At 41.1% G+C, this 24,223-nt stretch overlaps 1 protein-coding gene across 8 annotated transcripts in view; it reads right to left on the bottom strand.

Moving 5' to 3' along the window:
* Nucleotides 1-24,223, bottom strand: part of PLCB4 (phospholipase C beta 4) — a 335,768-nt gene that overhangs the window by 41,676 nt on the left and 269,869 nt on the right. For 7 of the 8 annotated variants that reach the window (XM_088478044.1, XM_088478048.1, XM_088478046.1 and 4 more), the window contains 5 exons: nt 22,801-22,951; nt 22,450-22,499; nt 19,459-19,524; nt 5,544-5,659; nt 2,800-2,875 (listed from right to left, as the gene is read on the bottom strand). In XM_088478044.1, the coding sequence (XP_088334170.1) occupies nt 2,800-2,875; nt 5,544-5,659; nt 19,459-19,524; nt 22,450-22,499; nt 22,801-22,951 (459 nt within the window). The remainder of the gene's footprint in view (nt 1-2,799; nt 2,876-5,543; nt 5,660-19,458; nt 19,525-22,449; nt 22,500-22,800; nt 22,952-24,223) is intronic. The other variant, XM_088478051.1, reaches the window with a different exon arrangement.

The following is a 24,223-nucleotide window of genomic DNA, read 5'->3' as shown; positions in this document are numbered from 1 at the left end:
TCATAAACAGAAAGTAACCACAAAACACTTCATAAACAGAAAGTACCACTACACTTCATAAACAGGAAGTAATCACTACACTTCATAAACAGAAAGTAACCACAAAACACTTTATAAACAGGAAGTAACCACTACACTTCATAAACAGAAAGTAACCACAAAACACTTCATAAACAGAAAGTACCACTACTCTTCATAAACAGGAAGTAACCACTACACTTCATAAACAGGAAGTAACCACTACACTTCATAAACAGGAAGTAACCACTACACTTCATAAACAGAAAGTAACCACAAAACACTTTCTAAACAGGAAGTAACCACATTTCATAAACAGGAAGCAACCATTACACTTCATAAACAAGAAGTAACACTACACGTCATAAACTGGAAGTAACCACTACACTTCATAAACAGGAAGTAACACTACACTTCATAAACAGGAAGTAACCCTACACTTCATAAACAGGAAGTAACCCTACACTTCATAAACTGGAAGTAACCCTACACTTCATAAACAGGAAGTAACCCTACACTTCATAAACAGGAAGTAACCCTACACTTCATAAACTGGAAGTAACCATTACACTTCATAAACTGGAAGTAACCACTACACTTCATAAACAGGAAGTAGCCATCATAATATAATTTCTACTCAAACATTTTTTAAATACACGCTCAGCAACCACTCACACACAACACAAACAATTTGATGACGTTTCGGATAAAGCATTGTATATTTTTCTTCTTTAAAATATGGAACGGTTTGTCACTAATAATGTATTCCCTGACACTTTATAAGAAAGAAAGAAACTTTGACCTTTCATCAGATGTGTGTTTTTTTACTCTATTATTTGTTTGATTATTTTTTCATTAAAAAATCCCAACTTGAAAAAAAAGTTGGCAAGTACTAAAGATGTTTTCATGAATATTATGAAAGTTATAATAATCTGCTGTTGTTAACATTTCATTATAATGCTGGCACGTCCTGGTTCAATTGTAACCTTTTCAGAGTTGGATTCCGTGTGAGCCCATATTGGGGTAGCTTTACTAAAATGGCTCAAAAACAATGAGATGTTGCCAATAACAACGAAACAAACTGTAGCCATCATAGTCTAGATAGAATGTACTTGATAAATGATTGCTACAATCTGATTGATCGCTATGAACGACACTTCTACGTTTTCAGAGTTTTGGTAAATCTACCCCTAAGAGATTTGATATTGGGATGACTGAGTCTGTCTGACAACATTTATAATTGAAAATGGAGAGGCTTTTGTAGGGAAGGAAGACTTCTGCTCACATTAATGTGAACAAGCTGAATGCTGAAACTCCAGCCAAGCACAACAATCAACTGTAACCTAGAAATAGGCATAATCACAGTAGGAGTAGTCTTATATACAGAGTACAAAATGTGACCCAGCAGAGAAATGGAATACAATACTGAATGTACAAAGCAAAAACTTTCAGTTAAAGGTTATTTCAAAGTATGTATAATCTGATTGTGATATGGGATGTTCCTAATAAACCCAACATGCACATTCAATGTCTATTATATATTTGTATTTAAATCAAAGTCAAATGTAACCAAACATTACTCCCCTGATAGAGAAAGATTTTACATGCGGAAAATAAATAAACCACAGGTGTTACTTATGATTGTACAGAGTGATAGATATAAACTGGCACCAACACTTAGAAAAGGACACAGCAAACACAAGCCACCAAAATCTTTAAAGCTTTTAATGAATGCCATACAATACAAGCACCAAAAAAATTGATGACAAAGCCTTACACCGCAGTTTTCAATATACTAATCTAGTCTTAATGTCTTACATTTATTTTAAGCAGTTTTGACAATTTATATATTTTCATTTACACGCTTAAATTCTCAGGTTTTCTTTTCTTTTTAATTTATACTGTTCAGACATGAATAAGGAGATAAAACACGCTGTTCAGTGTTACTCTGTTGTCCCACTGCAGCTAACTGACAACGGAAGATCCCCCAACATATTTAGATCAGTGGGGAAGATGCCCCAAACCTAAGTGGTGAAGCAGCCAATCAAATTCTAGGTATCGTTTTACAGAATATTCTAACTGATAGCTAGAAGGTGATTGGTTCTTATGGGCAACGTCTCTACTTGCCCTCCTTAGAAAATGTTATACATCTCCCCCAGTGTCCCGTAAAATTCCCAATTCTGCAGGCATTTCAGTTACTGTTACAAAATTGGTTCTGCCCGTGTATGAATCATCCAATCCATACAGAGTATTTCTGCCCAGCAAGTCTCCAAAACTATCATTCAAACTCTATCTGCTCAGCAAGAAATGCATCTTAGTTCTGCTTTGGCAACTTGCTGCAGAGGAGTGATAGAGCATGGAGGGCATATTTAGTAATTACATGTATACATTACATATCCTGTAATTACATGTATATTACTGTAGCTCAGTAATACACTGCCCTTGATATACATTAATGCCAAATTATGGCTTCAATGGCTTTAAGATACATATAATAGTATTTTTCTTAGTCTTGCTGCCCATTTATAATGTTGCTGTCTAATACTGAAAACTGCTTTAAGGCTCAGTAATACAGTTGAAAAGAAATTACAAATAAAAAGATTCTTCTTGCATACAGGTATAGATGAATAGTTATTTTAACCCATCTCTACCTGGTTGAGTGATGGAGTTTAAATCTTAGTGTGCAGTTAGTTGTGGTCATTTTATGTTAATTAACGAGTGATCAACGTGCGAAGAGTCCGAATGAGAGGCTAAGGTGAATGATGGTTGACATTCTCTTACCTTGGAATTATGATCTGAAGTTAAAACCTGAATTTTATTTTCTGTTTCTTTCTTCATTTCAACACAGCTATTTCCTCTAAACAGCAAAATATGTTCCATAGTTAGATAGTTTTCTCTCCAGACTTTTTATACCACATAAACCTGTTAGATATTTTATCATTAGACTTTTTGTTTTATGCTATATTATTTGTTTGTTAATTTCTATGATTAAAAAAATATATATATATATTTTTTTTATATTTTACTAAACATAAGCGAGTGTCTAAATGGATATCAAATTAATGATCATTGCTCCATGGAGATGCCAATATGATTTTTTGTCTTACAGTAGTTTATTTATTTTTAGATTACAATTGTTATCCTCTTTTATAGTAAAGAAAATTAGTTAAAGTTGTAAGTCCAAAGTTTTACTTTATCTATTGTTCATAATTAAATCATACTTGTAGGTTACATTTTGAATGAAGTTTTACAGATCCCTACACTTACAGTATATAGAATGATGCACACAGCTATACGATAAGGGCCTTATTTACGTTGAGACTTATTTCTGTCTCAACGTACCATTTTTCGCACTGTGCATGGGCGTCTTATTGCTTTATGCGTCTTTTTTTCTGTCTCAAGTCTGACTTGCGACTATATGTGACAAGGGGGCTGAGACCAAGTGTACAGTTGATAGTGATGACTGTGAAGCTGCTAATGATGACTGCGTCTGATTGGTCGCAAACAAGAGAAACACCCCCATTTATGCAAATACAGGAAAACAGTGCTTGAAAAGCGAGTTTACACTGCACATACCCACAATGTACAGAAATAAGGTATGATCCATACACAGTCTCAGATGCTCCAACCCTCTCGGGTACTTATGAGCTGCACATTCTGGCCTTTAACTTCATGTAGGTGTGGGCTCTGATTTTTAGCACTTTCTGTACTGTCCGTGAAGCCACGCCCCAAATTGCAATTTGGAGCGAAAAGTCCGCGTCCGGACTTTTCGCCGTCATTTTACCTCCAAAAAAGTATTGCGCGCGTCCCTGTGTATCACCGTATTCAATTGTAAATGTGCGAAAACGGGACCCGGCGAAATGGAAATCGGCGAAAAGTCATGTAATTTTTGGGGAAATCAGCCTGACACCCCCCTAAAGATGCTCTGACATGGGGATTCACTATGGGTACCCCTGATTACCCCTACTGAAAGTATTTGGGGTTTTTAAATGGTCTCAATAGGCGCTATTTAGCGTCTTTGAGCAAGTGGTGAAGAATAGCATTTTGTAACTTTTTTGGGGGAAAATAAGTATTCCCATCAAATTTGGGTGACATGAAAACGGGTGCAAGCATATTTTCAAGTTGCTCAAGTAAAGCATTAAATAGAGTAAAAAATGCTCCTTCAGCAAACACCTGCAATCCACAAAACACCTCCCCCATACTTCCAGACACCCCCAAAAGCTATTTCTCTACTTTTTGAATTTGTACCCCCACTTTGATTTTTTTGGCCCATTTTTTCAAAGTGTTTTTTTAGGTTGTTCTTTGTGGGTTTTTCTTGAGTTTTTTTACGCAATTAGCAACCGGGGGGGGGGGTGTAAAATAGGTTCAGAGAGGTTGCCGCAATTTTGAACCCCAAAACCCCGATTCTGCACTTTTTTCCGCCGGGTATTCATAGACGAAACTTTTCCGCTAGTTACAATGAGCAAACTTTTTGTACCAGCGAAAAGTTGGAGAAATTGAATACGGGAATAAATGGAATCGGTGAAAATTACGTCATAGGCGAAAAAGTAGCCGAGAACGGCTTTTCACTCAAAATTGAATACGGCCCTAAGTCTCTTCTCAGCCAGGTATGATAAGGAGGAGGGGTCGCAGCCAAAGAGAGGGGATCACAGCCAAGGAGAGGGAGTTGCAGCCGAGGGGAGTGAGTCACAGCTTGAGATTTGCTCATGTACGAGATATGCTCGTATCTGACTGTGAATAGATTGCAGAGATCAGATTTTTGTAAAACAAATGCAAATTGCAAATTAAGTTTCACACTCTGATTAACAAACACTGAGTTTCCCATGAGCTGCTGCTAGGGGTAAATTTACTAAGATGGGAGTTCTATTAAGAAGTGATGTTGCCCATAGCAACCAATCAGATTCCAGGTATTATCTTTTAGAAGGTGCTAGATAAATGAGAAGTAGAATCTGATTGGTTACTATGGGCAACATCACTCCTTAAACAGAGCTCCCATCTTAGTAAATTTACCTCCTAGTCTCATACAGGATTGCTGTTGTGACTCTGGGGAAAGATACCAAGGATTACTGGGAACAGTAGGTTATAGCGTAGACTATAAAAGATTTGTCACATAGGTAAATAAAAAGGAAATCTGCAGATATTAAAAGATATTGAGAAAAAAAACATAATGATAACAAAAGAAAATAGTTATATTTTTTTATAATCCCACACGTTATTAAAATGGTTCAAATATTAAATTCCAAATATGATTTTTCATTGTTTTGTATACTCGCCATCTCATTTATTTTCAATTAAGTTAACACCTTATTTGAATGAAGTACAATCAGGTTTTTTTTCTGATTATGTAAGTTTTAGTTTATAGAATTGATTTAGTAAATTCCTGCCATAAAGTAAATTTTCAGTATATTTAAATATTCTCATCACTGGAATCATCTGTACTGTAGCTATTTAAGATGATTTATACTGTCATTATTTTGCAGGCATTTAGAGTTTTATAGCTGCTTTTCGCTGATCTTTGCTCTTACCCTTTCTTCTTGATCGCTTTCTCTAAGGTCTTCTCAAGAGACAACTTTTCTTTATCAAACTGTGCCACTATTTTGTCACCTTGTGTGCAGTGTACCTTCTGCATAGCGCTGTGCTCCTGGAAAACAGTAGCTTTATTTGATTAGACAATTAAGCAAAACACTGGGCTGTTCACTTGATGCGGCAGAACATTCTGTATTCACTGGAATTCCACGACGTGTTCCAGATGGGCTCAGCGGTTATATGTCATCATTACCAAGGTTGTGCCATCAAACCCAAACATGTCACCTGTTTTCAAAACAATTTCTGTTGCAGAACAAGCAATGATACAGCTGTGATACAATATTACAAAATTAGTGTTTTATTCTAGCACCCTGAACCTGTCACAACCCGTGCAGTTCCTCTTCCTGCCTGGTGCCTGGGGTGTCGCTCTCTGTTCTGGAGCTTCTAGCACACTCTGGTCTGTATCTCAGCAGTTTGTTGCATCAGCTGAGTGTGCTAGAAACACCAGAGCAGAGAGCGACATCCCAGGTAGGAAAGAGGAACTGCATGGGTTGTGACAGGTGCAAGGTGCTAGAATGAACACTAAAAATGTTGCATTTGTTCTAGTTTATATAAAGTATTATGTTACATCAGGGAAGTGCTTACATTAGATAATTTTTTTAATAGTAACTCAATATTCATAGGTTAAACATTTTAAGTGTTTAGCACTAAGGGCCGTTTTTCACAAAAAAAAGGGCGATATTTTCGCCAAAAAACAGGGGAAAACGCAATTGTCGAAAAAAAACTGGAGATAAGTTTTCTCCATTCCAGACCAAGCGGAAAAAATGCAAAGTCCCTATTTTTGGCTAAAAATTTGGGAATTTCTTTCAGAACCCTTTGGACACCCCCCTAATGATAAATGACCCCCCAAAAAATTTGTAAGTTGCGCACTTTGGTGAAAAACGCCCACGCAAATTTTTGGGTAAAAAAACCCATTGAAAATGGTTTTAATGTATTGGGTCTGATTTTTCGGGGGACGGTATGGATGTGTGAAGTATTTTAAACATCGCACGCGGTCGCAGCAGGCGTTTTTTTAAAATTGCGTTTGTACAACATGAAAATATACTTGCACCCATTTTAACGTACCCCCAATTTACGTGGAACAGTAATTTCCTGGAAAAAAAATTGCTTCCTATCATTTTCAACGATTTTTATTTTTTTTTCACCCAAAATTGCGTGGTCGTTTTTTGACAAAGTGCGCAACTTACAAATTTTTTGGGGGGTAATTTATCATTAGGGGGGTGTCCAAAAGGTTCTGAAAGCAAAAAATAGTGATTTTGCATTTCTTTTGCCTGGTCTGGGATGGAGAAAACTTATCTCCAGTTTTTTTTCGCCAATTGCATTTTCGCCTTTTTTTTTGGCCAAAATATCGCAGTTTTTTTGCGAAAAACTTCAGTTTTCGCTTATGGCGAAAAAAACTGCAGTTTTCGCTGCTAATTGAATACGGCCGAAAGGGTGAAAAGTATTAAAGAAAAATAAAGCTCTGGAGGAGGTGTATCAAACAGAACTGATTGGTTGCTATGGGAAACTTCTCCACTGGTCCACTTCTCCACCCTTTACACTGCTAGATACTTCTCCCTCTTGTCTTTTATGGGTTTATGTATGAAACCTTCTAAAGAGTGGAAAAGTGGAGAAGTTTCCTATAGCAACCAATTAGCTTATCTCTATCATTTTATAGAATGTACTTGAGAAATTCTACCTAGAAGCTGATTTGTTGCTATGGGAAACGTTTCCATTCTTTAGAAGGCTTGATACTGTACATTTCCCTCTTAAGGATTAAGGGGCTAAAGGGCTGACACAGAGCTGTAAGTACAATGGAAGCACATAGGCAGACTTACTGGACTGCATACATGAGAAGAACACCTCTTCCCACCCCAGTTCTCACTGTTCACTCGTACAGGTTGATGGGTCCAAGTTGCAGACAACTATAAATTTGCACATATATGTGCGCTCATTTTCTGACTATGTGCAGTTTGAATTCTGCAGAGATTCTCTAAACAAATGGGTGTCACATTCATCTCTCCTACACCAGCTCCTATGTCTGGCTTTTGAGGTTAATAAGAATCATAAAATAAAGTGCAAAGTATCCAGGTGCGGACGGGTTTTCTATTGGAAGTAATGCATCTAATCGCCGACACCCGCGTCCTAGAATAAATCCGTCTGCGCCTACAACTGCAGGATTATACCATACAACCGGAAATGCGCAGTTTTCTGTGTTGTAAATGTATTTATTACGTTTCTTGAAATTTAAAATAAAATCCTATTTGTTACACGCTGATGTAGAAGTATGGTATTCCTGTGCCAATCCTTCACACAGCAAATAACGTCTCTGATTCACCCAGCTCTTAAGCTGGGTACACACATAAAGATTATCTGTCCAACCATCCAACTAGTTGATTGGTTGGAATGAAAATCTGGTAACGTATGGGAGTAACTGATGATCAGCAATTTGCTCCTAAATCCCAGAAAACAGATGAAAATGGTCGTTCAGACAAGTTTGTTAAATGTTTGATCTAAACAATTTGTTCAAACAATAGTTTTTGTCCATTTTCCGGCGTTTGGGAGCAAATTGCTGATTGTCATTTGCTTTCATACATTACCAGATTTTCATTCCAACCAATCAACTAGTTGGATGGTTGGACAGAAATTCTTTATGTGTGTATGCAGCTTACCTATAAGATGTAACATATGTACAGTGCCCCTTACAGCAGGTGCATTTACGCAAAGATAAACAGTTGACATCTCGAAGTGGCAACTACCCTACATTTTTGTCAATGTTTAAATTAAGTCGAAACAGCCATATCTTCAATAATACCCATCAGTGTATTGGTGCTAAATTAAAATTACCAGTAAGTTCATTTTTACATTTTATAAAAAAAAAATCATCTTCAGTGCCCCCCTCACTGCCCCTCATTTGACCATTATGATAGGTTCCAAATTACCAGTGTGGAAAGCTGTGTGTGCTGAGGACTTAATACCCCAAAATGATGGTCAAATCACAGGGCTACAAGGTGTAGTCTGTTAAGATATGGATTTAAAACTACACTTTTGCTGAGGAAGACTATGCTATGAGTTAATTATAGAACTCCCTCAGATGGAGATAGATAAAGTACCAACTAATCAGCTCCTAACTGTCATTTTTCAAACACAGCCTGTAAAATGACAGAAGTTAATTGGGTGGTACATTCTCTCTCTTCAAGGCTTGATACATCTCCCCCATAATATTTACTGCCGGTTGGTACAATATACAGCAAGGCAACTCCTTCTGATGGATCTAACTGTGATGAAGTCCAATGAACTAATACAAAATGCATAAAAAAAACTCCCCACTATACTATTTCTGAAATCCACCATTGGGTAAATTAATGGGAGGTGATCTGAAATTAGTACTTTAGAATGTTCCCTCTGCTTTAATCTCCACTCCGGGAAGGGAACCAGCTGATGTACTAGAGGGAACCTCTGCTGGAAGGATTTGTAATGGTGTATCAGTGCCAGTGATGAGGAAGAAGCAGAGTATGGGTAAAAATGACAGTTGGCTACTGATTAGGCAGATGCCATGGCTACCCAACGAGGAGGCTGTCACCCGTACATCATAGTGCTCATACATCATTATTAAAAATCTGCCAGCAGATTTCCCCATTAATTGAGAGTATATGAGTAGAGACATGGGACCTCATTCAGAGTCGGTCGCAAGCGCTGAGCGCTCGCAACCGGCTCAATGTTTTGGTCCTGCTCATGCGCAGCGGCCACAGTGCACATGCACAAGCCCCGGAGTTAGAGAGAAATTCTCTCGCTCTGGAGCTCACTACAAAAGGGGCGGCTGTCGGTGTTGATCGACAGCTCGCCCTGTTTTGGAGGCGGGGCGGGGGGGTGGCTACACAGCCGTTTTGTGGGCGGCTGCACTGATATCAGCAGTGATGTGAGTGGGGAGTTTCCTGCTCGATCAGAGCAGGAAGCTCCCTGGGGCTTGCGGTTGCCGAGACCCAACCTTAGGGTCTCGTCGCAAGCCCCGATAGTCGCGATGCATCAACCTGGTTGGTCGCTAAGCTGTGGGTGGTAACCCGCAGCTTAGCTAGCGACCAGGAGGCTGCACAAAAAAAAAAAGAAGCGCCCGCCCTCATCAGAGAGAGCGATCGCTTCTTGCGACCGCCTCTGAATGAGGGCCATGGGCCCACTGGAGCAGACCCCACCTATGTACAGCTTTGGGGTAAAGGGAGATGTGTAAATAAGCCCCCAAGCACGGAAATCCAATTCACTTACGTTGGCCTACTCTTCCCCCACCCACAAAACCATGGCATATACATTTTTTTAAATGTTTACAATAGTTACTAAGAGTACATATTATATCATCTTCCTGGGTGGAGAAAGATAATGAGGACGGACAGTGGTTAGGAGCTTTCTATGATGTAGTCCAGTTTTCAAGTCTGTCATCTGTACCATTGTCATTTTATACAATATAGGTAATCACCATGATGTGTTATTAAATACCTATAATACTATTCACTACATTGTAGGCTACAACGTTTATGTCAATATTTAAAATACGCAAAATTTAGCTTTTCTCTTAGAAATGACTGAAACTCATAAAAATAAGATAGGAGAAGCCCCACTCTCATGACATGGTAACCTGCTGCATATGTATTGTACATTATATTATTCATCTTTATAATACAAACGCTATGACATGGTACCCTGCTGCATATACATTGTACATTATATTGAGGCTTTAATTGTTCTTTACCTTAATTAGTAATGTAGTTACATACCTGCCTACTCTCCCGGAAGTAGCGGGAGTCTCCCAAATTTTCGGGCAGTCGCCCGCACCCCTGGAAGAGTAGGCAGCCCTCCCTTATCTTACCCTGTTCCTAGTGAAGTGGGCACTATGAGGAGGATAATCCCACGAATCACAGGTATAACATACCTCCCAACATTCATCCCTGCTGACTTGGGACTTCCGCGTGCCCTAAAAGGGAGCGTGGCCTGTTAGTGAAGTGGGCGGGGTCTTGACAGCACGCCCCCGTTTACATCACTATGGGGCATGCCCAGCATCTCCGAGGTCCTGGGCTGCCCCCAGGCTTCCCCCCGAACTGTGAATAGATGCGCATATCATCTATTCTCTCTCTGCTTATGCAGAGCAGCGGTGTGTGCTCCCCCCAAATCCCACTCCCCCCCCACTGGGGGACACTGCGTCCTTCGGGTGGGACAGCGGGACAGTCTCAGAAAAATGGGACTGTACCGCTGAATGCGAGACAGTTGGGAGGTATGGGTAAACAGTGAAGGGGTGGGGCCAATATGAAGTGTTTCTAAGAAAATTATGTCATATTGGCCCCGCCCCCTATCGGTGAACCTGTGATGTGCAGCATTTCTCGTGAGGGGCGGAGCTTAGTGAGAGTGCTTAGAGCTGGGCTCCTCCCCTACCTCAAGTCAGCAGCGTCTCTTCTCTAGGCTGCTCCTGGAGGAGAGACTCAAAATGTAGGCAAGTACTGTATGACTTAAACCAAAGCAATAATATCTTGGTGCCACGCTGATCTTTTTCAATTTACAAACTTAGAAATACAGTGTCACTTATCACTATCCAAATCCCTGTAAACATTTCAATCAAATCGTTTCTGCAGAGCATATAATCTCACTTACCTACCCATCCCCCACTACAAATACACCATGGCCGCAGTCAGTGTCTTACCTTGTATGAACACAGTGTACATAAGATGCAAATACACACAACCAAATATAAGCTTAGACTACATATACCCAGTTTAGGAAAGAAAAATGTTTATTAAAACAAGGCCGGATATCTGAAAATGTGAATATTATGAATCCAGGGAAAGGCCATCTCAAGTCCTCTAAGGCCAGAAATAAAACAGAGTGAAGGTCAAGAACACGCTGGGGACATTAATGAGTCATTGTCACCCACACACCAAGGATAGAGCCAGTAAAAGCCAAGAGTTAAATGACATCACTGAAGAGTACGGCACTTTGCAGGGATATTTATCAAACCTTCTTAAGAGAACAAGTGGAGTGTAGCCCATAGCAACCAATCAGATCCTTACAGCTATCCCTTTATCGAACATACTAGATAAATGATAGCTACAATCTGATTGGTTGCTATGGGTAATATCTCCACTCGTCCACTTTAGAAGGTTTGATAAATCTCCCTGCTTGTTTTTCCTATCATAGTGAATTGATAGGTTGCACTTTTATACAGTATATTATGTACAAAATTGCTGGCTCTGTAGTACTGTGTAATGATGGGTACACCTAACGCTGAGATTGCCCCTTACGGCTTAAAAATTTGATACAACTACAATATGATCAAATAAGATTATCTGTCATATACTGTACATAATTTTACTCCTACAAACCATTATTGTACTCCACTTCTTTTACAGTCACCTGCTGCAACATTCTGAATGTGAATCAGCTGGACAGGTAATAAATATTAATATTAATATGGATCCCATCACCCAGTTTTGGAAATACCACTTACACAATTATTTTTAATTTGCTGCTTGGATACAGGCTGTACAATAAAATGAATATATTCCCTGTTTGTACTGCTGGACAGTGATGGTTTTGCACTCGGGTAAACAAAAATGAACCATTTATAGGAACATGTACATGATTCACAGTCTTTTCCTTCCAGCAAAAGGACGTGAATTCAACAGCACCTGATGTCCTGGAGATTGGGTTTTGTCCATATACTTTACAATTGCACTTGTGTGGGAAAACATATTTCTAGGTACTTTTTCGAGCAATATAATAAAAGGTGATATCTAATAGTTTCCATGTGATCGTCATGATTATTTTAAAACATATATAAGGCTAAAATGAAAAGTATTTTAGGAGGAAAACATGAAAGTAGAAATAAATGAAGTAGACAGTACTTCACTGTATGAAAATCAAGGCAGTGATTTATTTTACAAGGACCTTAACATTTGCTTGTCAAATAGGTTTATAAAAGAAGCATTGTCACCCACATATTTTTATGGTTTGTAAAAAACCCTTAACGCAGCATTTTTTAACCTTTATGCTGCAGCGCACTACTGTTTCCTGAGTGGTCCTCAGGTATACAGCCGGAAAGCAGAGCCATGCCCACCAGTGCACAGCCACCGCCGGTGTCAAGGAACAATTAAGACTGGCGGCCGCACCACCAGTTCTAACTTTGGGACTGGGTAGCGATGGTCTCTTCCGGGTGGCTCAGACGCAGCCTGAGCTGCGACCTATGGACACCTATGGTGTGACATCATAGGTCACGCATCCACACGCCGCGTCTCTGTCCCGCCCAAATGTCTTTTGTATGGGGCTGGGACAATAATTAATGTCTTTTATTTTTTCTCTGTGGGGCTCCAATGTGTTTTATTTTTTTTTCTGTGGTAGCCAATGTGTTTTATTTTTTTCCTGTGGGGGCCGATGTGTTTTTGTTTTTTTTCTGTCGTGGTCAATGTGTTTTATTTGTTTCGTGTGGTGGCCAATGTGTTTTAGGTTTTTTTCTGTGGTGGTCAATGTTATTTATTTTTACGGTGGGGGCCAATGTGTTTTATGTTTTTGCTGTGGTGACCAATGTGTTTTATTTTTTTTCCTGTGGTGGCCAATGTGTTTTATTTTTTTTCTTTGGGGGTGCCAATGTGTTTTATTTTTTTTCTGTGGTGGCCAATGTGTTTTATTTTTTTCATGTGGTGGCCAATGCGTTTTATTTTTTCTGTGGTGGCCAATGCGTTTTATTTTTTCTGTGGGGGCCAATGTGTTTTCTTTTTTTTCTGTGGGATCCAATGTGTTTTATTTTTTTTCTGTGGGATCCAATGTGTTTTATTTTTTTTCATGTGGTGGCCAATGCGTTTTATTTATTTTTTCTGTGGGATCCAATGTGTTTTATTTTTGTCTGTGGGGTCCAATGTGTTTTATTTTTTTTTCCTGTGGTAGCCAATTAAATATATGTTGTTATTTGTTATATATTATATTTCAAAAAGAAAACTGAAGGTGTGCCTTGGCAATTTTAAAATCTTGATCAGTGTGCCATGAGTTGAAAAAGGTTGAAAATCACTGCCTTATATCTTACCACTGGCGTGTTATTATTTTGACCGAAGGGTCTTCACACGTGAGAACCCTTTGCTACCCAGCTGGCAGCAATTGTGCAGATGTTTTAGACACAAATGAAAGAACAATTGCTTAGCGCTGAGAGGAGACAGCTACCTTGTCGCAGAAAACATGAACACGTGCGGAGACCTGTGATCTGTACCTCGCACCACAGCAATCCATGTCATTTCAATCATAATGGTAGTAACAGAAAAGACTTCTCTGGTTGTCAGATAAAAGCAATCTCATAGCTCTTATTAAGCTATAATGATTTCCTCCCACAGTGGTGACTCATCAACAATCTACAGCCAGCAGCTCTACTCACTGAAAACACATTTTCCTGGGGAATATGTTTTGTAACCTGGTGTTAAAAGCATCTCCAAAGACTGCAGTTATACATTCTGCCAGGAAATAAAAATTTTAAGTGATCTGTTTCTTTGCATGAAATTGCATTCGAAAAAAAGAAAGATTGAGTTTTACAAGATACCTGGGCCCGAAACATACATTTAACAACCTTACCGTGTAGCTGTTTTCCTTATTGTTGCATCACAATCTGCTTTAGCTTGTACAGCCATGGACAAAAGTTTTGAGAATGACACAAGAATTGGTTATCACAAAGCTTGCTGCTTCAGTGTTTTTAGACCAGTAAAGCATCCTGAGACCATTCATGTGAGGGGTTGCTTCTCAGCCAAGGGAGTGGGCTCACTCACAATTTTGCCTAAGAACACAGCCATGAATAAAGAATGGTACCAAAACATCCTCCAAGAGCAACTTCTCCCAACCATCCAAGAACAGTTTGGTGACGAACAATGCCTTTCCCAGCATGATGGAGCACCTTGTCATAAGCCAAAAGTGATAACTAAGTGGGAACAAAACATCGACATTTTGGGTCTATGGCCAGGAAACTCCACAGACCTTAATCCCATTGAGAACTTGTGGTCAGTCCTCAAGAGGCGGGTGGACAAACAAAATCCCACAAATTCTGACAAACTCCAAGCATTGATTAGGCAAGAATGGACGGCCTTAAGTCAGTATGAGGTCCAGAAGTTGATTGACAGCATGCCAGAGCGAATTGCAGAGGTCTTGAAAAAGAAGGGTCAACCCTGCAAATATTGACTCTGCATAAACTTAATGTAATTGTCAATAAAAGCCGTTGACACTTATGAAATGCTTGTAATTTTACTTCAGTATACCATAGTAACATCTGACAAAAAGATCTAAAAACACTGAAGCAGCAAACTTTGTGAAAACCAATACTTGTGTCATTCTCAAAACTTTTGGCCATGGCTGTACACCGATTCCCTGGGGACATTTATGAAGGCTTGTGTACTGGTAGCTGCTGTATGAACAAAAGCTATTGAAACCCGTAGCAACCAATCTGATTATAGCTGACATTTTTCAACAACAGATTAAAATAAAATAAAAATCTGTTTGGTTGTTGTAGGTCGCAGCATTTTCTGTGCATAGTTTCCAGAAACGTCCGGCTTTACGTTTAATTTGCTCTTAGATTGTGAATTCTTATCTCTGTTTTTTTCTATACCTTGACTTTGTAGATAATCTAGAATGTAAGGTATCCATATATACTGGCACTGAACTACAGTTTGTAGGGCTATTAATGCAGAGCAGTGTAGTAACTTGCTACAGAAAGATTTAGACAAAATGGCAAACAAGGCCACAAGGCAGATTACATTTAATGTAGATATATATGTATGTTTCAGAACCTTCGTCATTGCTACTTACACACTGAAGGCCGAATTCAATTATCCTCGATGTGTTACAACGTGAGCAAAGGGTTGTAGCCTCGAGCTTTAGCGCCCGGAGCTATTTAATTACAAGCCCATTACCTTGTGCGGTAAATCTGCAGATAACACGCGTTAACCTGTAAATTCCGGTATAAGTACCCGGAGCTATGGGTTAACACGTTCGGGGTGGTGGCTGCAATAAGGGCAGAAAGCCTAACTTAATGCAGATTTTTGTTCGAGCCGAAGGAAGTTGGAGCCTGTGGGCTCATCGCGGGCTGTAATTAAGTAGTACCGGGAACTGCATCGTGGCTAATCTTAACTTTGAGGTTATTTGAATTTGGCCTTGAATGGAAAACAATAGGTTGAAAATCCTGAGTAGTAGCTCCCAGTTCCAGGCTGCGGATACATAATGAACACAATTGTGAATGCACAAGAGGAATAAATGCATGAAATGCACAAGTAGATGGAATGGGTATGAAGTCCCAACGCCGGTAGCCCGAAGGGAGAAGATTCCCAACAGGGTAGGTAAGTACTCTATCCCTATCCCTCTTCCCCCCTAACCATCCCTTAGTGGTGCCTAACCCTAACCGCCCCTCCTAGTGCCTAACCCTAACTGCCCCCCCCCCCCCCCCCCCCGGGGTGCCTAACCATAACCCCCACCTAACTGCATTCTAAACCTAACCATCCCGGGGGGGATGCCTAACTCTAACCTCCCCCCGGGAGTGCCTAACCCTAACCCTCCCCCCCCTTAAACTCAACCCCGCTACGCTCCTTAAACCTAACCCTTCCCCTCCCGCGGCTAGAGCTAAGGGTGCCCCGGTCTTACCTCGTTTGGGCTGGTGTCCTTTCGACGCCTATCATAAGTCCTTTGTCGGGATTTCCTTATCGGTATTGAGATCGGCGTTATCGCGGCCGTCTGTCTCATAACTACATGCCCACATATACTATTAACATTATATAAAATCTCCAGTTATGTAACGGGAATTAGTCATAAGTTCGTCATTCACAATGTTAATAATAATAATCTTGACAGTTATGATGTCGAAATGCAACATATCGACATCATCAGAATGTCGACATGTCCACAATGTCGACATCTAAAATGTCAACACGTGAAATCCCAACATTCTCAAAATGTTGACCTTAGGGTTAGGGACTAGGGGGACGTTAGGGTTACACACTGGGGTTATCGATTAGGGTTAGGGGAAGTCACCGCTAGAACACTAGGGATGGTTAGTCGACATTTTATCATGTCGACATTTCATCAGTGTCCACGCAATGAATGCCGGCATGGTGAATGTTGACATGCTATACCACACCCTATGTGACACCTTACACATGAGGTATGGATATAGCATTTACTAAACTATTCATTTAAGCACTCTGACTCAAAGTTCTCTGCGCTGATTCTGCGTCACAGGTAGCAGACACTGCTGGGGGGAGCGATAGCTGCTGAGAGAGCACTAAGGATATCTCTACCTTCATGTGATGTACTAATAAGACGAATTCTACTACAGCCTTTCAATTTCCCAATTTGGTACGGTGCCATCTATTTGTTGATTTTGCACATAATCAGCACAGAGCACTCTGTGTGTATTCCCGTACTTCCCTCCCCCATCATACCTAATGTATTACACTATTGTGGCCCCCCCTATGTCCCCTTTCATCTTCTCTCCTTGAAGACTTTGGGCTTGTGTCAGAGGTGCACAATAATGCAGCTGCGACTGGGTTTTTCTGCAGTGTGACTGTGTCTTTATGCTTTTGCCACAGCCAACTGAATTCGTACAGAGACGCCAGCCGGCTGCGGTGCTAATCTGTCGCTATTAAGACGCACCATCGGCCGCACCATCTAACACTGGGTTGGGTACGGGATGCTGGCGCTTGGGATCCCGGCGGTCAAAAGCCCGACGCCTACATCCCGACAGGGTTAGGATACCGACACTAATCGGTCAGTATCCTATCCCTCCCCCTCTCCCTACCCGAACCCTCCCTGGTGTCTGAACCAAACTTCCCCCTCCCCTCCCCGCACCCTAAACCTAACCCTCCCCCCTTAGTGCCTCACCCTAACCCTCCCCCTAGTGTGGAACCCTAACACCCCGCTTAAACCAAGTACTTACCACCGGGATGCTGGCACTGGGATTCTGACTGACAGGTGTCAGGATTCCAGTGCAGGCATTCTAAGCGACTGTTTGAATATTTATCGGATCCCCTAACACTGCACCAGCCCTGCAGAGGTGCAGAATGTCTTAGTGAACATGGCCTCCGAAATCAGTGCAACTGCGGCAAACACACTCGTGCCTGACTAGCCAACCCCGTTACCATCCAGGAATGCCCAGATATTGCCTCTCTCTGCGACCAAATTAGTTGTGCGGCTTTTGGCAGTAAACATCGGGACACATGTGCAGACTAAAAACATTGTCCGCTTGAGTATGACATCAACACTGCTCCCACCTCTGAACCAGGCCCTTAGTCCTGGTCTCCTTACCGGTTTGTCCTTCGACAAGGAAGTTGAACAAAGCTAAACAGATAAGCCTATTTATGAATATATTTTGGTACAAGGATCAAGAAAGAAGAATTTTTGGACTATAAAGAATCAAGGAATAAGAAGAAGCTTGTATTTTATATTTACTAAAACTGTCATTCTTTATTTAATGGAAGAACCCATCTAAAGAGTGTCTGCAATTTATTATACGTACCATTAACCACTATTTTGGCAGCACTGGAGGGGAGAAGCAAGGGCCCAGGTTTTGTGGCGTTAGTCCTCGTAGACTTCCCGATTGAGAGTAGCAAAAATAGCTGCAGATGTGGCTACACCGCCCCTATAATCCCTTGAGAGAGCAGCCATCGTCATTATCAGCACGCATTTGCACCAGCCCTATACGTGGTGGAGCCAGATCTCCGCATTTTCCTACCTCTGAATAGTCCACAATTCCTTCTACACTCACTTGGCACACATGCCAACGTCCAATTGCTGCCCAGTTACAAATCTGCCTATGTGTGACAAGAACACTGGTTTGGTGCTTGAGGGGAGGTACATTTGTCCCAGGTTTCTGACCTACGTGTTTTAAAAACCCCAGGAAATTGTTTCTGTTGTTCAAAGGGCTTGTTGAAAGATTTATGAGCTTTGATAAAATCGATTAAGGGGTCATGGAGTTATGGATGTAGAATGAGGGCGGGCTACATCTATTAGCGCATTTCAGGTCTTTAGGGCATTTAGCCTAAAGGCGCGTATCCACTTGCCGAGAAAAATGAGCGATTGAACGATTACAAAATCGTTATCGTTCAATCGCTCATAAATCGTGCATATAAATGTCGGTAACGACCAGCGATGCGCGTTCCTGCTGGTCGTTGTCGGCATCGCCGGGACATGACAGTCAACCTGACAATATCGATGAGGGAGGGTGCCTGCACTGAACGACATATTGTCCAGTGTGGGCACTGCACAGTATAATGAATGACTGAACGATATCGTTATCGTTCAGTCCTACATTGTCGGCAAGTGGATACAAGCCTTAAGCGTAGGCTGATTAGTACTTGCACTTGAGTATGTAAAACAGCTATATAATGAATAACCTTTGGAGGAGAAAGGACGGTTGAAGGACTCTTTATGGGGGCATACTTGAGGGGAAACCCTCAGATCAATTCCAATCTTGTGAGTATACAAACAAGTAAAACTTAACCTTTATTAATTATAATATAAAAGCCCCTTAATGAGAATTTATAAGGGATATAATAAAAATCTTTGTGTTTGTAATGGATTAAAAAAAGGAAAAAAACAAGTCCACATTAAACCATCAGATTTCAACTTTCAAATTCATATTGTGAAAGAGCATCAATGGCGTATTGCATATACACTACCACGGAGAAATGTATTAGACACTTCGAAGTTTTTAATTAGCTTAATTTGGGCAATAATGCGAGGATAAATCATACTGCAATGGGATACTCAATAGCAGCAGATTCGCCCAGTGTTATAGCTATATACAGCATGATCTATATACAGCAGAATGGATACGCCCTGGGTGAGACTAGTAAACACAGTTATGCAGACACAACTTACTTTTGCATGTTTCTTCTTTATAGAGTTCAGCTCTTTCTGTTGCTTCTTTTGCAGTTTAAGGTATGCCTAAAATCAATCGCAAGAATTTACAGTTCATATAGGTTTGCAGGTGAACAATTAGCTGTAAGATGCTTATGAATAAACGGCGTACAAACCACACATGCAAATCATACACTATGTAGACAAAAGTGATTGGACACTGACAGCAAATAGATCAATGAGATTTCATTGACGTCAGTACTTTCTAGATCCACCACGTGCAGTGATTACTGCAGACACCCTTCTTGGAAAACTGTCCACAAGTTCCTTGACAACAGCATGAGATATGTTTTGCCATTCCGCCCTACGTACAGTGACCAACTGTGACACTGATGAAGGTCGAGTCGGCCTAGAATGCACCCGTCGCTCCAATTTGCCAGAGAGGTTCTCAATGGGGCTAAGATCTGGTCTGTAAGTTGAGCTGCACATTAGTGACCATTTGGAACTCATGTGCAATGGTATGCATTGTGTAGTAGAATAAAGATCACTGTACATATTGCTAAAACATGGAAAAGGAAACCCGGGGCTCTTTAGAGATCTACAGTCAGTTACTTGATCAGCTCTAATTAATCAGCTCATTCCCTGGAGTTGCAGAAAAGTAAAGCTGGATACACACAATACGATGTATCATAGTTATATCATTACGATGCATTTAACGACACATTGCACCACTGTACACAGGATCGTGCAGTGTGTGCGTCACACCAGGGGCATTTTAAGAGAGGAGGGGGCCCGTGTGAACTCCTCATGCGGGGCCCCCTCCTCTCTCCCCGGTGACCGGCAGCCGACTGACGCGGCTAGCCAGCCACTGCAGCCTTAGTAGAATCCGGGCACTAGAGTGTGCCCGGAGTCTACTGCGCATGCGCAGAACGCCGGAAAAGGGCTGCGGCGGCCATTTTCCGGTGATCTGAGCATCGCAGACACCCGACGTGGGATCACGGACAGGTCAGTCTAAAATAATATGGGTGCAGTGTGTGTGGTGCGGGGCCCCCCCTGGACCCAGGGGCCCGTGTGTCCCGCACACACTGCACCCATTATAGATACGCCACTGCGTCACGCGCAATGTATTGTTACATCATGTCGCACAGCCGTTGGTCGCATCATCATATGGGGAGTATCCAGCTTTAGTAAGGCTGATAAAGCAGACAATGATTCAGGCTCCTTAGCAGGCTCCCAGTTGGATTAGCTTCTAGGAACTGAGATGTACGGATATGGATTTGTGCTATGTGGACCCTACAAAAATTTGCATAGGTAGTACTTTGACATAATTTGTGGTTTTACTCATTTGCTGTAGATCATTGCTCTGATCCAATTACTTCTTTTCAGATATGTATAAGTGACAGAGAATATAGTGTAAAAGAGCTATTAAACACATTCATACAGATATATGTAAAGATTAGGAAATCTAAAAAAGCCTGATATGTATGATAACAGAGAACAATAGCTTAAACTAAGCTACACTGAATATGTAAATATAAATACAATGTGAAATATCTCAAGCTCTGTCAAGGTACGAGAACATTGACATACATGACGTCCGGCGGATGAAATACAGACGCCGGAAGGCCGGCATATGGAGATCCTGACAGGGTAAGTATAAAGGCTATCCCCTAACCCTCTCCCCCCCCCCCCTAACCCTCCATTAGGGGTGCCTAACCCTACAATCCCCCCCCTGGACCCTAAACCTAACCCTTTCTCCCCGCGCGGCTATCCGCTCCCGTGGCCCGGCTTAACCTACTATGCCGGGTGCCGGGATTTCGGCGTAGGGCTAATGATAGGCATCGGTATTTAGACACCTATCATTAGTTCCATGCCGGGATTTCTCTGTCGGTAAGCCGACGATCGGCATTTCGACCACCGGCTTCCTGACTACATAACACATAAACCATATATCCTAGAATGCTTTAGTATTTAAATTATGTAAAACAACTTGCATTTTAGGTTTTGTGGAGCTCTTGGCTCAGACAGGCTCCTGACACTCTATGGTTATAGTAAAAACATACTCTAACATGCAAGATAAAAATAGAGGTTCTACAGAGAGGGGGTGGGACCAAAATGACGTTTCATATTGGCCCTGCCCCATCCTTACGGATCTGCGATTCTAAAGCTGGGTACACTCTAAGACGATGTCAGTACGATATGTGATTTCCGGCTGTATTGGAATGACATATCGGGCGCATCGCTCAGTGTGTATGTCCAATATGCTCGCTCCCGCAGTCGCATGCGATATTGCATGCGGCCCCATTGCAGGTAATGAAGGACAGAAAGAGGGATCGTTCGGTCGTTCATTACATCGTTCTAATGTGTACTTGCGGTACAGTGTGTACCGGCGTACCGGCATTATTATGCTCAGTGTGTACCGGCATTATGCTGGGTAAACACTAGATGATATGTCGTCCGATCCTGCGTATCGGAGCGACATATCGGGTACATCCTATAGTGAGTACACATGATATGCACGCTCCCACGGGTCATTAGCGACATCGCTCATCGGCCCTACTGCAGGGCTGATGAGGGATGTCGCTAACGATGTCATGCTGCAGAATGCCGTCGGATCCAGCACCGGCAAGTGTGTATGCACTTGCCGCATGCTGGGTCCCGTTGCCGTCGATGTCACGTTGGGTACACTCTTCCGGGGGTCCGTGGGACTCCTTCGGGAGTCTCCCCGATGTTCCGGTAGAGTAGGACTGCCTATTGTTAGTCATCATGAGATTTAGACACCTACAGTACTTACTCAATCTTCTGCAAAGTAATATTTATACTGATGTTATAGTTTGACCTCTTTATAAAAATAGTTACATTTTGCGGCATTATGTCGATAGGGGGCAGGCCTACAATGAGGCGTCCAGCCCTGCCCCCATCAAGGATCAGAGGCATCTTCTCTCTGGGCACTCCCACAAAAACACCAATTCAATATATTATCATTTATAAATGAGTGACTTCTTAACTTACTTTCATCTGTTTCAAATCTTCAACTTTCACTTGAGGAATGAGATCGACAGCTAGAAAAATAATTTGGAATAAAATGAGTTTTAAAACTTTTATTCTTTATACAGTATCATATCGTTACTTAGTGGAGGCAGCCATTTTACGAGATGAACCACAGTTCATGATATTGTAGCCAATCCATTCAGTAGTCACAAGGCGCTGTGTTACTAACCCCTTAGTGTATCACAGGCTGAATACTGATTCACTCTGCATAAGGGCTGCACTCACTGTGTACTGGTGGATAAGGAGGGTGGAGATAAGCAATGACATGGAATATTCATTAGCACAAAGATTACTAGTAGTCAGAGGAAAAACCTTTTTTAGCTTCGTTGGCTAATCCGGAGGTGGATGTTGCCGACGGTCTTAATTCTGAACTCGTTTGTGGAGTCACGTTTGCTTTGGTATTATTGGTTTTCCCTTTCTTATCGTTTTTTGTGATGTCATTCGGCACATCTGCAATATCACTCTGAAATGGTAACAGTCTTGCATCAGTATGACAGCATTTTTTGCATGAAACGCTAATTAAACATATTTGTTCTACAATAGCTAATGGATAAATCCCATTCATTATTTGAACATCTATTTGTTGGTCGAGAAAATTGTGTTTCGTTAGTTGACACCCAGCAAAATAATTGGCTGGAAGATTGCAAGATACATTCATCAAAATCACTCAATTCAAGCCAACTGCAATTAACTATAAGTATACACAGAGATGGCTTTAGACCTACTAGCACCCTGTGTGAGAATTTTTGGAGGTGGTAACCCTCTGGTTTGTGCCCTTACATTATAACACCACTAGAGTAATGCACTATAAGCTTAATGGGCTACAATGGCATATAAATGTGTTTCTTTCCAGTTATCAGCATAGAACAAAGAGAGAGACCAGATGCACCATACACCCATTAATAATTATACATCAGATATATGAAGTTTTTGGCATAAATTTGACCAAAGTTATGACATACTTGCCGACTATCTGGCTGCTCCTTCCTATCGCGACATTTTGGCCCCACCCCCGCTACACAATCCGGAAAAAACAGGCATTGTGAAGCAGGGGGTGGGGCCAAAATGACGTGATTCAGCGTGAATCGCGTCAGCAGCCCCCCGCTGCTGGGGTTTAACAGGTATTGGCGGGCGGGGGACGGGGGATTGGTGGCAGGCGGGAGGCTTGTCTGCCTTTCCGGGGGGCGGGAGCTGCACCCGTTTATCGGGAGGCTCCCGCCCGAATTGGGAGGGTAGGCAACCCTGAGTTATGAGCTAATCCACCTTAACCTCATCGGATAAGTCCCTAACACTATGGGGGTTCGGTTATCAGCTAAGACATTTTTTAATTGTAAATATGTAGATGTATTCCAACAAAAACATTATTAATACATGTAATTCACTGAAATGTCTTTTGAATCTATTATTTTACTTGGAAGTAAAAAATGGCAGAATATTTCCAATCAAACTTTTGGATATAGTTAATTAATTTCGAATTAATTTTAGAAAGCAAATTAATGAAAATTATTTTTGTACTGTAAGAAAAACCTTCATTATTTTGAATATGTTTATAGGATTTTTACTTAGTCAATTCATCCTTAAAGCACCAATCCCAAATGAAAAAAAATGTATTCTTTAAATAGCAAGTTAAGTATTTTTTAAACCTACATCTCATCATAATCAACGTTATTCTTAGCTGCCCTCCTACAAATCATTATCTCCTTTTCAAGTTCTTTCTGGAGATGAGCTCAGTATG

This window comes from Taudactylus pleione, unplaced genomic scaffold (genome assembly GCF_031769625.1).
Source record: "Taudactylus pleione unplaced genomic scaffold, aTauple2 ptg000206l, whole genome shotgun sequence".
NCBI classification, from domain to species: Eukaryota; Metazoa; Chordata; class Amphibia; order Anura; family Myobatrachidae; genus Taudactylus; species Taudactylus pleione.
Note: the sequence above shows the minus strand (reverse complement) of the source record. Positions and strands in the feature narration are given on the sequence as shown.